This window comes from Vanacampus margaritifer, chromosome 12, assembly GCF_051991255.1.
Source record: "Vanacampus margaritifer isolate UIUO_Vmar chromosome 12, RoL_Vmar_1.0, whole genome shotgun sequence".
NCBI lineage: Eukaryota > Metazoa > Chordata > Actinopteri > Syngnathiformes > Syngnathidae > Vanacampus > Vanacampus margaritifer.
Window position 1 is genome coordinate 6189894 of NC_135443.1, and position 14175 is coordinate 6204068.

At 39.1% G+C, this 14175-nt stretch overlaps 1 protein-coding gene across 6 annotated transcripts in view; it reads right to left on the reverse strand.

The window, feature by feature from the left end:
• LOC144061560 (semaphorin-4G-like) overlaps positions 1 to 12857 on the reverse strand; it is a 29599-nt gene extending 16742 nt beyond the window's left edge. Inside the window, exons 1-5 of one of the 6 annotated variants that reach the window (XM_077582122.1) lie at positions 12720 to 12857; positions 12536 to 12638; positions 8013 to 8037; positions 7795 to 7927; positions 1346 to 1497 (exon numbers count right to left, since the gene is read on the reverse strand). In XM_077582122.1, coding sequence (XP_077438248.1) covers positions 1346 to 1497; positions 7795 to 7927 — 285 coding nt within the window. In that variant the 5' untranslated portion in view covers positions 8013 to 8037; positions 12536 to 12638; positions 12720 to 12857. Of the gene's footprint in view, positions 1 to 1345; positions 1498 to 7794; positions 8038 to 12535 lie in introns of all 6 variants that reach the window. The other 5 variants (XM_077582123.1, XM_077582119.1, XM_077582120.1 and 2 more) reach the window with 5 other exon arrangements.
• Between the last annotated feature and the right edge of the window lie 1318 nt (positions 12858 to 14175).

Below are 14175 nucleotides of genomic sequence, written 5' to 3' on the forward strand. Positions count from 1 at the left end.
AGATCTGCGAATAATGATGAAACTCAGCTATATTCTAATGCTAATTGCTGCAAAACGGAAACAGATCTGGTAGGTTCCATGTTTTTTAGCAAAAGGACACAATATTTTGTGGGCCTTGCAAAATCAGTCAAAAGCCAGTAAAACAGCCGGGAGCGAAGGGGGTTGCTTCAGTGAAAATGACTGGGAATGAATGAGTATGAGTTTAAATGTGATTTGGTAATTCCGAACACATTACATTCCCAGTTTGTAACTGATACTAAGTAAATAATGCCACGCAAAATGACGCTGGGATTTTTGCCAAAGGTGCATCAACAAAGTATTGAGCAAAATAGGGAAGAACTGAGTTCTTTCCTGATGCACGTTATACTGGAAAGACTGGTTGAGGCGCTGTCGCTAACTACCATGCTAATTGATGCTTGAACACAGGGGCCTGATTTATTATGATTCCAAATAGCAAGGGATAAATTGCACATTAATTCACTCACGCTAACAAATTGTTGACTGTTGGCAACAGGTTGTAAGTGGCCGGCATATATAAAAGAGCGTTTAGCACTTTAGGTTGTTATACTAGTTTTAATTATTGAGTTACATAATATTTCCATATAATTAAATTAGTTTTTATTTTAATTTTAGGAATTCAGTTAGTTCTAATTTGGTTTTAGAACAGGGTTGAGTTTTTGTTCTTCCAAAAAATGCTTAATTTTAGTTTAGTTTTTATATGAGGAGTATTTGTTAAGTGCAGCATTGCAAACAGGTCACAAAAAGTATTATGTAATGAAGTAAACTACAATTCCTAACGACTGCGTGACCTTCTTTCTTCTGTACATCCGTACAGTAACACTGAAATAAATACATTTGAAGTCAACCCCGAAAGCTCATGTATGAAATTACCGGTAATTGACAAAGACAAAAATTAGGGCCATTTTCCCAAAAATCATTTTCATTTCGTTTCATGAAAGTAAAATGCAATTTTAAGCATTCTTGTTTTTAGTTTATTTTGTTAACAAAAATGTTTTGTTCATTTACATTAACTAATTTGTCCAAAGTGACCATTTTGGTCATTTTCAAGACTGGATTTTTGGGATACAATACTTGAGAAACTGCTCCGCCAGACTTGTGTCAAAATTTTCTGATGTAGAGTTGAAAATATTTTTTTCATGGGATGACTCCTTCTTGTGATTGGCTCCAAGTGAGCCCTTAAAGCACCCGGAAACTCCAAAATTGCATTACTGAATAGGTCATTTTTGTTTCTGGCATTTCAAAAAATGCTTGCACAAGCATCCACAAGCCTTCGGTACGTTTCTTAAAAAATGCAGCGAAATGCAAATAAACAAACACAACTCACAGTGAGCACAGGCCTGGCAGAGATGTCAGCGGCGTCGAGAGCGAACGCGGCCCCTCGGGCCCCGATGTAGAGGCGCTGGCTGCCAGCCTCCAGCAACAAGGTGCTGTAGTTGACGGCCGAGGGGGAGCTGAAGCGCCTGCACCCCTGCAGACCTGCGGGCACAAGCGGCATCGGTTCACCATCGTTGCGAAAACATCAAGCTTGTAACGAGAACAAACAAGGCAGCAACACATGTAGACAGACAATATAACAATACTTATAGACATGTATTTTGCCAAAAATGACCAACATTATTGCGTTAGCTGTGAAACTCTTCTTCATAAGGCACACACATTGGATGGAGTGGAACGATGTCGAGTGAATTGGAAAAAAAAAGAAGAAGAAAAAATTAATTATTAACTTAATTCTTGTTAAGCTTCTAGCACACATTAATGGATTTTCCATTAGTTTGTATGTAAGATGATTTTGAGAGATTTTGGTCGCAGAACAAATAAAATTCATATGTTAAGACACCGGTGTACGTCAAGTAAATTTTTCTCATTGAAATCAATTGAAATGCCATTAATCTGTTCCATTCATCCCTAAAAAAATAACACTATAAAAACTTGATAAAACATGTTAAAAATAAACTAGTAAAGACTTTTTTTTATATAACAAAATGCAATTACTGCACATACTGTAGTATCTGCGTGTGCCTTTAAGAGGCGTGGCCTAGTGAGTGTGGTCAAGAGCTTTTTGTTCCAGTAACTAAATGGCTGAATATTCCTCAATGCGGGTATTACAGTAACTATACAATATAAAAAACAAACATGATATAAACCATATATTAAAAAAAGAAAACAAAGTAGTATAGAGGATAATGTTTACTAATCAAAAAATGCCTTCACCATTTCGCAGTCAATTAACTCAATTGCTCCCAAAAACGTATACATTTTGTTCTATTTTAAATGTATTAAGTGCCCCAAAAACATATTTATACGTTTTTTAAATGTTTTTTGTTGTTGTTTATGCTAGAGCATACAGAAGGCTTTCAAGGCCTCTCAACTGCAAAGAACGGTTGAAGAAATGGTAGTTATTACACAAACGGATAGCAGGTGGCAGCAGAGCAAACAAGCTCAACCAGGGGCCATGTTGAAAAAAAAGCTCATTTACTCACAGTTCTAAACAGATTTGTGTATAATTATGAAACTTAGCTATATTCTAATGCTAATTGCTGCAAAACGGAAACAGATGGATTTTTTTCTTGATAAAAGAAGCTACTCTAATTTTTCTTTTGGTAGGTTCCATGTTTTTATAGCAATAGAACACAATATTCTGTGGGCCTTGCAAAAATCAGTCAAAATCCAGTAAAACAGCCGGGAGTGAAGGGTATGGCTTCAGTGAAAATGGCTGGGAGTGAATGAGTTAAAATAAACGTTCTTGAGCACATTACATGAGGAAATGCAGTACTTAAAAATCAACACACGCTCATTCATGCACGTCACTGAATATGTTTGCATACCGTGTGAGCATGTATTCATCCTCTCTGACTCGGTGTATAGAAATGCAACGTGGTGAGAAATCCTTTTGATACTTTCCACTATATTGCTCTCGTTTCAATTTGAGCTGTAGGACGCAATGAAAAAGTCAGTCTGGCTAAGATATAAGGGTGCATCTTCAATTCGTCATACTGCATAGCTATAGTCCTCAACAGAAATGACAAAAAAAAATGAAGCTTTTCAGCTGGCGGTTCCCTGCAGCCTATATGCGACATCAAATACTGTATATACTATAATGAGATTGACTCTAAGCAAAGAGAGATGGCATACAGCAGGGGTGCTCGAGTTCGGTCCTCGAGAGCCCCTATCCGGCCTGTTTTCCATGTTTCTCTCCACTAACACACCTGATTCATGATCGGGATCGTTATCAGGCTTCTGCAAAGCTTGCTGATTAGCTGATCGTTAGATTCAGCTGTGCTGCAGGACGGAAAGCTCTCGAAGGACCGAACTTGAGCACCCCTGGCATACAGCATACTGCATGTGCTGCTCTCATGGTAAAAGCTCCTCGCTTCTAGGTCCTGTGACGACGTCCCGGGGCTTGCGTAAGCAAAACGGAGCGTCTATCAGGGCGCCACTTGACTTGAGTAAACATGACACCGCAAGCACCTCCGGGTGTTTTGTAACAGCAACATCCAACGGGCGTTGTGAGGGAGAATGTTTTACGGGATCAGACACTTCTTTGGCGGGTAACGTTCCGGACGGACCCACAATATGTGAAAAATAGTATGAAGCTGGCAGGTATCAACGAAGGTGTGCAATTTAGTGGCTTTTGGCTCGCACTGTGCGCCTGATTTACATTTTAAATACATATCCATCCACTCATGAGGAAGCAATATGCACTTTCAAGTGTTTTATGGTCACGGAGTAGAGTAAATCAGCTCCTGTGCCAATTGAGATTCTTATCAGCTGGGGCAGTTCTTTCTATGAATGATCTATCTGTGTGAAATGTGTTGTTTTAGCAATTGTTTCACTCTCTATGCTTCCAAATCATCTTTCCACATTGAAACGAATGGAAATGCCATTAATCTGTTCCACATGCCCCCCCACCCAAAAAATAAAATAAAAAAATGTCAATCCAAAAAGCAGCATTCTAAAATAGGGGTGGAAATCTTTGAATGTCTCACGATTCGATTCTGATTTTTTGGGGTGTGCAATTCGATTTAGAATCGATTTTTGATTAAGAACGATTTTTTACTTCAGATTTGCTTGACAATGATTATTGCTTCAATTTATAGACGTTCAAGGAATCGCAATAATCTACTCCAGTCTGACTGCTACTCGCGGCACTTTTATCACTCAAAAGAACGGCTCCACGCTGCAAAAAGACAACTTTTATTGGAATAACTTGATCGTGACTTTTTCCTTCTATTTGCTAATGTAGCTACAACTTAACAGTGTATCAGAACACGTGGAACCACACTGCCCCTAAGTGGCCAAATGGGGTACAACACGAACAGCGCTCCCAATAAAGGCACACACAAACAAAGGGAAGACAGTATAAAATAATTTCAATCAAATCGATTTTTTTGGCACACCCCTACTCTAAAATACTGTACTTGCCACGGTGAATGTATTCTTCACAGAGGATAAATAATATATGCATGTGAGTATTGTTATATTATCTGTTGCTCCAGTGTTTGTGTTAAAAAAGCCACTGTGTAAATTGGTTTTAACAACGCGACAGCCCCTCTATGGCATTTTGCATTGCTTGTTAGCATTAAGCTAAATAGACTGTGATTGTTTGACAGTAAACTCTTAACTTTGTAACGGCTTGACTGGCCTTGCTTGAAAAGTAACTCGGGATTTGTCACATATGTTGCATATGACTTGCACATTTGTCACTTCCTCCCACCTCTGCAGACGCGCCGCGATTCATTCCTGCTGGCTGATTGTGTGCCGCCTCCCTCTCGGCGGGAGGAAGAGGAGTATTAGCGGATGGCTGCGTGGGATTTCCTGGACAATAACTTTGCCTACGTGAGTGCGCACACTATGAGCGGCTCACCGTGGGCGAACACAATGCTCCGTAGCCCAGACGATAACTGTAAGATTCCGCTGTGCGATCACAGCATCATGGCACCTTATATTTTTCTGTCAGAAAATGCACAATGGGACTGATTTATATGGCTTTCAATGAAAAAACGTTAAAAATATATATTTTTGGCTAGTTATATATTTTTATATTTTATACTAGGGCCAGGCAGATTTATTGGCATATCAGATTATAGATTTTTTAAAAAAACACAAATTACAACATAAAACAAATACTTCATATATTTTGTTGTTGTAAACGTTCAGTGTGTTATATTATATGATGGACAGATTTATCGATTATTTAAAGGGGAAGTCAACCCCCCCCAAAAAAAATTCTTGACAATAATGTGTTCTAAATACGGTATTCTGGTTAATATTACATTAGTGGAGTATGAGTTAAGCACCAAAATCCAGATGTAATATCCATCTTAGGGGGCGGCCATTTTGCCACTTGCTGTCGACTGAAAATGACATCAACGTTGGTCATGTCTCAGGTAACTACCTATCACAGCGCAGCTTCACAAAACAGGCGAGCTGTGATTGGTCTTTGCCCGAGCCCTGAGCCACATTGATGTCATCTTCAGTCGACAGCAAGTGGCAAAATGGCCGCCCCCTGAGATGGACAAAAACGGCTGGATTTTGCTTCATAACTCTTATTCCACAAATGTAATATTAATCAGAATGTCATGTTTAGACTAATGAGGTCACATATAACATATTATTATCAAGAAATGTTTATGGTTGACTTTTACTTAAAAAAAAAAATAAAAAATAAAAAAAATAAAAAAAAGTAATTGCAGCCTTAGCATTAAGCTAGCAGACTTTCAACACCTATCCGGTTTAGTTTGCTTCTTTATTTTAGTGTTGAACAAATTTGATGTTTTCATATTTATGGTGTGTTCGGAAACATGATTTGGGTTAGCTAAAGCAAGTGTGCTGGGACAGCGATACGGGTGGGGGTGGGGGTGGGGGTGGGGACTTCGGTCGGGGGTTACATTAACGTTATACGATGAGGGAATAACAAGCCGAGGCACGTAGCAGCTGCATACAAGATTCAGGGTGAAAGGGCACGTTTTGATTTGCTGTTCGGAGAGGAAAATAAGAGCCAGCAAGACAAGCCTACATCATTCCAAGGTACTTGAGGTGAAGGTTATAGCTGCACATCAAAATATGGCACATTTGTGGAATACTAAATTCATCACCAGATTTGCACAGGTGAAAATTATACCACTCGACTCTGTCATACAAACATTATTGGCGAGTTGTTGTTTTTTTGGGGCTCCATTTGCTATTTTTTCCTCAGCAATTTTGTTTGAATGACGCACAATGCGAAAACAGGTAATTTAGTCACCTGGCTGGGGGGTCTGCACCTTCATTAGGTTGCTAAGATACTAAGTGGCTGGATGACATGGATGCCGGCATTTACATATGAAAGCCTTCACGCAGGAGCAAGGTCAATTAACTCGAGGAGGACTTTTTGACAGAAAAAGTGCGTGCTAATGATTAGAAAAGAGAGTTTGGAGCGCTGAGGCGGATTGTAGATTAGAGCTGCATTGTTGTAGCGGAGGTGAGTCATGTAGGAGGACCCGTGGGCAAGGCTGGAGCTCACGATGCGGGATTTCGATGCCGAGAGGAGCCAGGTATCTCGATTTACGATCTCGGTGTAAATCTACTGGAAAACTGAACATGAGAACAAAGAGAATTACATGCTGTGTATTGAACCAAACACACAAGTTTGCCTCACTTAAGTCTGTTAGCCTAATGCTAACAGACAATGCAAAGCACCATAGATAGAGCCAACGAAACTAGCATCAATGTTACAGTACTGTAGTTAGAAACCATAAACAAAAACTAAAAAATAACTAATATTAGTGCAGAGTGCTGTGACCTTCTTCTTAAATGTATTACGCACTAATGCGATATACTGCCAACTAGTGGCCAAAGCGTGCACTCCAGAAGGACTAGCACAATGTTCACTGAATTAAATCTTGAATCATGATGTAAAAACTGTCTAATTCTTTAAATTCATTGAAATTACTGTTTAATTTTGCACTGTACAATGTTGAAGAGGGTTAGATACAAATTTGTTGGTGTTTTAATGGAGGCTGGAACGGATAAATGGCATTTCCCATTCATTTCAATGGGGAAAGTTGATTTAAGATACAACTATTTTGAGTTGAGAGAATGAATTAAACTCAAAAGTCAAGGCACTACTGTATTAATATCGGATGAACCCAACAGACAACGAACAGATAAAATGTTGATGTATCGGCACAGGTGTAGCCAAAAGTCGAGCAGGAAGGTCGTCATGGTAACGGCGCCTCCCTCAAAAGAAGCCGAGGCGGCGCCGGTCTCTGCGGGGGATCCGAGCGGGAGGACTTTGAGAAACGGAGCTCCGCGGGCGAGACGACAGACGGCGCGTGTTTGCAAGTCGATGTAACGACGCCGTTAGCACTAGCGGGAAGATGTCGGGATTGGGTGGGGGGGGGAACAAAGAGAGGAGTTGCGTCGGAGGAGCGTCGCGACCGGCGGCATAAAGTTCAAGGAAGTAAAGAAAAGCTGACTACATGATGTAGAAGTAAAAGAGCCACAGAAAAAAAAGACTTAAATCACATATTATTAGGAACATATATAAAACCATTTTTGCAATGCGTATTAACAGTTAGCGCAACAACATGGACGCTACCTAGCATTAGCATTAAGCTTAAGGCTAGGCTATGTGTTTTTATTTTAACTACAAAATGTGTAATTGTCTTTATTTTATATTCATTTTGACTGTAAACTTCCCCCGGGAGTGGCAATAAACTGCACGCGTGTACTTAATTAAGGTTGTGGTTAATGAGCACCTTTGGTGACACGAGTGACACAAAACACGCTTACTGTTGCTCAAGACGGTGACGCGCGGAGTCACGTCGAGATCCAGCGGCGGTCTGAACGGGTAGGCGGCCGCCACGCACACACAGCAGCTAACCAGCAGCCGGAGCCGCAGTGATGAGGAGTGGCCCGCCTTCATCTCCACGCACACACACACACACACACACTCGGTGAGCAGGGTGCATACACCAGCAAAAAAAGCTCACACAAACATATTCACACACTGGCTGCCTGGTTCACTGCAAGGACCTGAAAGAAGAGAAAACAGTCAGCAAGGACAACAAAGAGACACTCAAACTGCACAGTTGAATAATAACTATACAAACAATAATAATATATACATATACACACACATACAGTCAGGTCCAGAAACTTAGACATGGACACAATTCTCAATAAAAGTGGGCAAATTAACAATCACAGATATGTATCGTTACTTGAAATTGTCAGAAAGCTTTCTGATGTCATCAAGGATCACAATCAAATTTTAAATCCGATTGGTTAATGAAACGCTCTTATTGCTAAGACAGTCCAAGTTACCAGTGGTTTTGATTCTGAAGGCCCTGGACAGATTAAATTGATATGACATCACATGGAGGCTGAAATCTGATTGGACGGGAAAAAAATAAATAAATCATCCACATAACAGCAGTGCAGCCAAAAGAAATGTAAATGAAGACGAACAAATATCCGAATTTGGATTGTAAATGGAGGTTGTTGCTTCTGACAGTGTGACACAAAACAGCTGGAATAAAAAGAACACAAAGTGCTTTCATTCACTCAGTGACTGCTGATCACGAAACGATCTTATAATAACACACGACTCCAAATATCACTCACCAAACACCGATGTGGAAAAACAGCACAGTTGAATTCACCCTTTAAAAACCTCGTAAAGTTTGATAAGGCATGAAAACAAACAAGTAGGAAATATGAGCCAGTCACTTGAAATGAGGGAAACTGAGCCAAAATGAAACCGAATGCCACCAACCCGTAAAAGGTCGACATTTTAGATACAGGAAACCATTTTTTTTTTAACATGCTTTAAACAAACTTAAATTTAGTAAAACACACTTTTTAAACACGTAAACGTATTTAAACACACATCCCAAAACGCAAATATAAATGTATACAATGTCTATGTTAGACATGCATGTGCCTTTAAGAGGCGGGGCCATGTGCAGTATGTGTGTGCTAATGGTCAAATGAAGTGGACCATTGTTAATAATAAGTCCTAAACCACAGGAAGAAAGAATAAGAAATCCTCCACAACCATCTAAAAATTATAAAAAAAAAAATATGCGTCGTCACTATTTGTTTGTCCCACAAAGTCACAGAGGTCCGTCGGGGCTTTTGACATTTGACAAGCACGCGGGCGCGCATGTGTAAATATTAAATGTGCTCCTTTGAATTTCCAAAAATACACACAACAGCAGATCAGAGTGGCGTACAATAAGTCTCGTGGTAGCCAATTAAAAAGTACTTCATTGTTTTTAAGCTTGTACAATGACACCCCCACAATATCACGCATTTCCAAGCTAATTATGTATTAGCATTAAGCTAACATACATAATAATAGACAAAATGGATGGTGTGGTTGAACATTTTATTTTTTGTTTTACGCTGCGTTTGTTTGTGTTGCTGCTCTGTGTGTGTTAAAGTAACAGTTGTTTTAAGATTTATGTTTACCGTAACATCTATGCTAATTTTCGTTAGCCCATGTATAGCGTTTCATATTACAGTAGCTATGCATTGGGATTATGCTAGTAAATTTGCGTTAAAACGTAATTATATGGATTGGTTGAACATTCATGTTTGAATGTTAGATATTTTTTTTTAAGTTAGATTTACACTAAACTTCAACTGCTTTGCTTCTTATGGACAATTTGCAAGAGTCTTATTTTAATTTCTCCAAAGTGATGTTCTAATTGACATTTATATATATTTTGACAAATATTGGCATCGGCCATTTTGAAGAATCCTATGGATGATAATAGATCCATTTAAAAAAAAGTGTTTGGGGCGGAAAAAAATCAGGGACCTAATTATATAATTTTTCATAGATGCTTCTGACTCTGGGAACTCTCTGCACCTTCTGTCTTTGTTTGAAATTAAAACAAATTAATAAAAAATATATTTTTGGTAATAAAGTTTTTTTAATACTTCAGATATTTTGAAATATAAAAACAACTGTGTAAAAAAAACTGTAGCAAACAATTGGAAGCTATTCACTAAATTTTTATTTAACTTTTGTAGACATGCTACTTCCCCTGGAAGATTTTTGAACTTTTTGTTAGATTTGTAAGATTTTTTTTTTAACTCCAATATTTTACGAACCCTAAACGTTTTTCAATAAACATATGCTTAACATTTTAAACAAAATAAGAACTGGAGTTTGTATTTTTTACATTTTTGTTGTTAATATTTTGCCTTTTAGTGAAAATTAATATCGGCTACAAATATTGGTTATCGCCGTCCTTGACTATTTATTAATAAGGTATCGGCCCTGAAAAAAACATGTGACAACTCGTGACTAATTTGTCATGTAAAACGTCATGTTGTTAGGCAAAATTGACTTTAAGAGCTGAACTTCAAAATGAATCTGCGAGGTACTTCCAGGCCCACTTTAGCTATGACCAAATTGACCGTAAACAGAATGGCTTCTTCAGACTTTTTTGATGTACTCCAAAAAAAAAAAAAACTGTCTACCAGACGTAATTTTGCTAGGTAAAAATGACTTTAGGGGCTAGCTTTTCAAGATTCTGGAGTTTGCTGCCAAATCAATTTTGAAAAACGTCCAAATTGACCCTAAACTGGCTGTTCTAAATCAAAATGTATTTTCACCTGGGACTTACTGAGACTTTTCATTATTGTAACGACGTTCCAACTCTCTAGATCTGTCGCAAATATACCGTACATCGGGGCCACCGATTACTGCAATCGCGGCTTCGCTCTCGTGACGGACTTCCATCCACCCTGAGAGCTGTCAACGCCAATGAAAAAGGTGCCAGTTTCCTTTACAGGCTCGTCTAAGCTTCTTTTATCGGGATGCGGGGGAGGCGCGCCGACGAGCCCTTTAGGAGTCATTTATCTGGCTCGTGCACACTCAAATGGCTGTCAAGGCCTCTCCATGCTTTCAGACGGCCGGTCCATCAGTCTGCCAAAGTGGTGCTGATGTGGTCTGAAGAAAGGACGATGGGAGGCTTTCGCACAAGTCCAAAAAAGAAAGCCCTACAAGTGATATATTAGTCAAGTATGTTTTTCAACAGGTTGGCGTGGAAAAGGGTCTCGCTTAGCTTGTCTTTGAAACAGACGCTAGTAATTATGGCCTGTCCTATTGTTTGTCAACCTGTTCTCCATTTTACTGTTTTACGCGTGATGAAACAAAACATTTGATTTTGTCCGAGCAACCCTCAGTGTCTACAAAGCAGCTGAAAAACATGACAAGGCGACTTCATTAGCAGTCGTACAAAAAAAAAAAAGAAGAGACTTGTCACTCTTTACTTATAGGCTCGTATACAATGCGTGAGTGTCTTTGTGAGACAAATGGTAGAAAAGATGACAGTCAAAGGCTTTGTGAGCTTTTAATAAGCCTCCTTGTTTGTATTGAGTCTACTGTAGACTTTGCTTGCGCCGCAATGACAAAAGACGGCCGCTCTTGGGGATGAATCACTTTGCTTTCGCTTTTGTTTTTGTAATCAGTCCGTCACCAAAAATGGCCAAATTGTGCGCCTTTGTTTGGAGGAAGAGCCAATATTCAATAGAAGAACAGAAACATTGTACCGCGGACACACAGCACAAACAAGCTCATGTTGATCCACGGAGTTCATTCAACTGTGTCGTTTCCACACTCGGTCCATTCTTAACGGTGGTGGCGGGTTTCTCTGCTGGCTTAAATCCAATCACAAGCACACAATTCTAATCATTTGTTCCATGTCGATGTAATAAGGTATCGCAACAGTCTATTTTCTTCGGATTCCATGTGTTGCCATGTCAATCTGATAATCCGCCCAGGCCAGTGCCGACCTATGTCACTTTAACTAGACTAGCAATGAGAGTTTCTTTAACCAATCATATTACAAATTCATATTCACTGTGCTGTCCGCTGATTGGTTGGTCAGAGCAAAACCGCTCCGCTAGCAAAACAAATATGATGGATTTTATTTCTGAACCGCCGAAGGAAGACGGTGACAACCCACACAAACAAATGACGTTCAGTTAAGATACAGTGGTGCTTTTAGATAAAAGTTGAATTTGCTCACAGTAAAACACAGTCTACATGTGTTACTTGAATGCTTGGGTTTAAAATATTATATACAGTACATAGATGCTATTCCTTAGCCTGTCTCTGGCTTGTCCCATTAATTCAACTGCTTGCTTACTTTGAATTGAGTTGATTTGAGTTCTCAAGAATGAGCTTGCATGTCAAATTAAAAAAAAAGAAGCCAAAATTAAACAAACAAATACATTTAGAGAGGAACTTGAAGTAAACACTTTAGTGGGCCAGAAAACGTATGTGTCTAACCAAATTTGGGCCCCCGGTCCTTGAGTTTGACACCTGTTTTTTCTCTGGCACACACTCCGATGACATGTGGCACCATGGCAGTAAATCAATAAATGGTTTCGAAATGATTAGATCACACACACCGGTTGATTGATTTGTCAAATGTCACACAATAATGAACACATTTTAAGCATGGAATGAGTGAAGGTGTTTGAAAGTCGGTGGTGTGGTGTTTAGTCTCACCTTAAGCGCGTAGAAATCGTGAGGGAAGGGGGGTGAAAGCAGGAAACGTGAAGTCTTCCTCTAGCAGTTAATTCCAAGTGGACTTTAGTCCCCTTTGACAGTCCTGCAGATCAACAGCCACCAAATGGGAACACTCAGCAAGCCAAACCCGCACACGACGCTCACACTTGTACCTTCCTCTTACCGGCTCCCCTTGTATATTCACTTTATCTGGTAAAAGCAGCTTCTTATGCCCGGCGAAGAGGCGTCGTTTACGATGTGACTGAGTGTGTTGCGGGGGGACTCGAGAAGGTACAAAAAAAAAAGGTGCACTCGAGCAACCTGTCTGTTTCAATCTTAGTGAAAGGGGCAGCAGTGACACCAGCAGGACACTTTCCGAACTGCAGGCAAAACACTCAACTTTATTTATTGAGTTGCGGTTTTCACGTTTGTTTTTTACACTTACCTTCTAAAATAAAAATACTTAGCTCTTCCTACCCACATTATAACCAACAATAAAATACCCAGCAAATGTTTTATTCAAGTTATATTAAAAGTTAGTATATAGCACGGTTCTAACATGAACAACTCTTTTTGCGCTCAATGACAATTAAAAAACAGTGCTTAAATAATAACTTGATTAAAATGCATTGTGAAAAAGTTAATCAAAAATTGTACCAAAAATAAAACCGTTCCAAAAGATTAAATGCAAATGTATTGTACCTAAAAGATAACTGCAACCGAACTGTGCTTACCAAATGACCTGTGTAACAAAGACAATTATAACAATAAAATGGAGTTCATAAAAGTAAAACGTTGCCAGAATATAAAAGTAAAGCACATCAACAAAATATTTGTACTTCCTTACTTTCCATCAATGTGAATTATGTATGGTGATGTGTTTTTATTTTGATTCACAATAATACATTTTTTTCAAGGATTTATGTCGAACGCAGTTATATAATACAACAGTGACATCTGCTGGTGGCACTTTGACATGCACTTTAGCGATATGAAATGATCAGTACACAATAAACTTGGTTATGAACTGAAAGGAAACCAGTCAATGACTGGCGCCCACTCCAGGTTGGAAAAAAAAAGAAGAGACAACACATCCAAACTTAATGGGAATCCACTGTATCGCATTCCACCTATGGCTCTTTTCGAGGCACAGACAGCAGAAATAGTGCTTTGCTGATGAGGCAGATCCAAGATCCAAATCACTTGAGGCTGTCTCCATACTTAATGAGCAAGGCTGGAAGGAGCGGACATCCTATGTGGCAAGGACAGGACTTTCTTTTTCATTAATCTGTTGGACAACTATAGATTGGATTGAAACTTGCATGAGAAGTCTGCCTGCGGGTCTTTCACATTGGCTATAAAATCCAAGCAATGTCTTTGGATCACGAAGCCACCCCCATTCTTTGTTTTTGTTTTGAATAGAGAAAATATCATATTATACTGTTCTTTGTGTATTCAGTTTGCGCATCAATTAATTGTACTGCTCCTTCTGGTGACCATGCTTTGGCCACAAGAGGGCAGTATACTACAGTCCTACAGACTAAGTCATGACTACACTGGGATTCAGTAATCTGCAATATTTATTTCGTATTTTTTTATTTACAAATATATATTTTTATATGTAAAAAATACTTTCAATC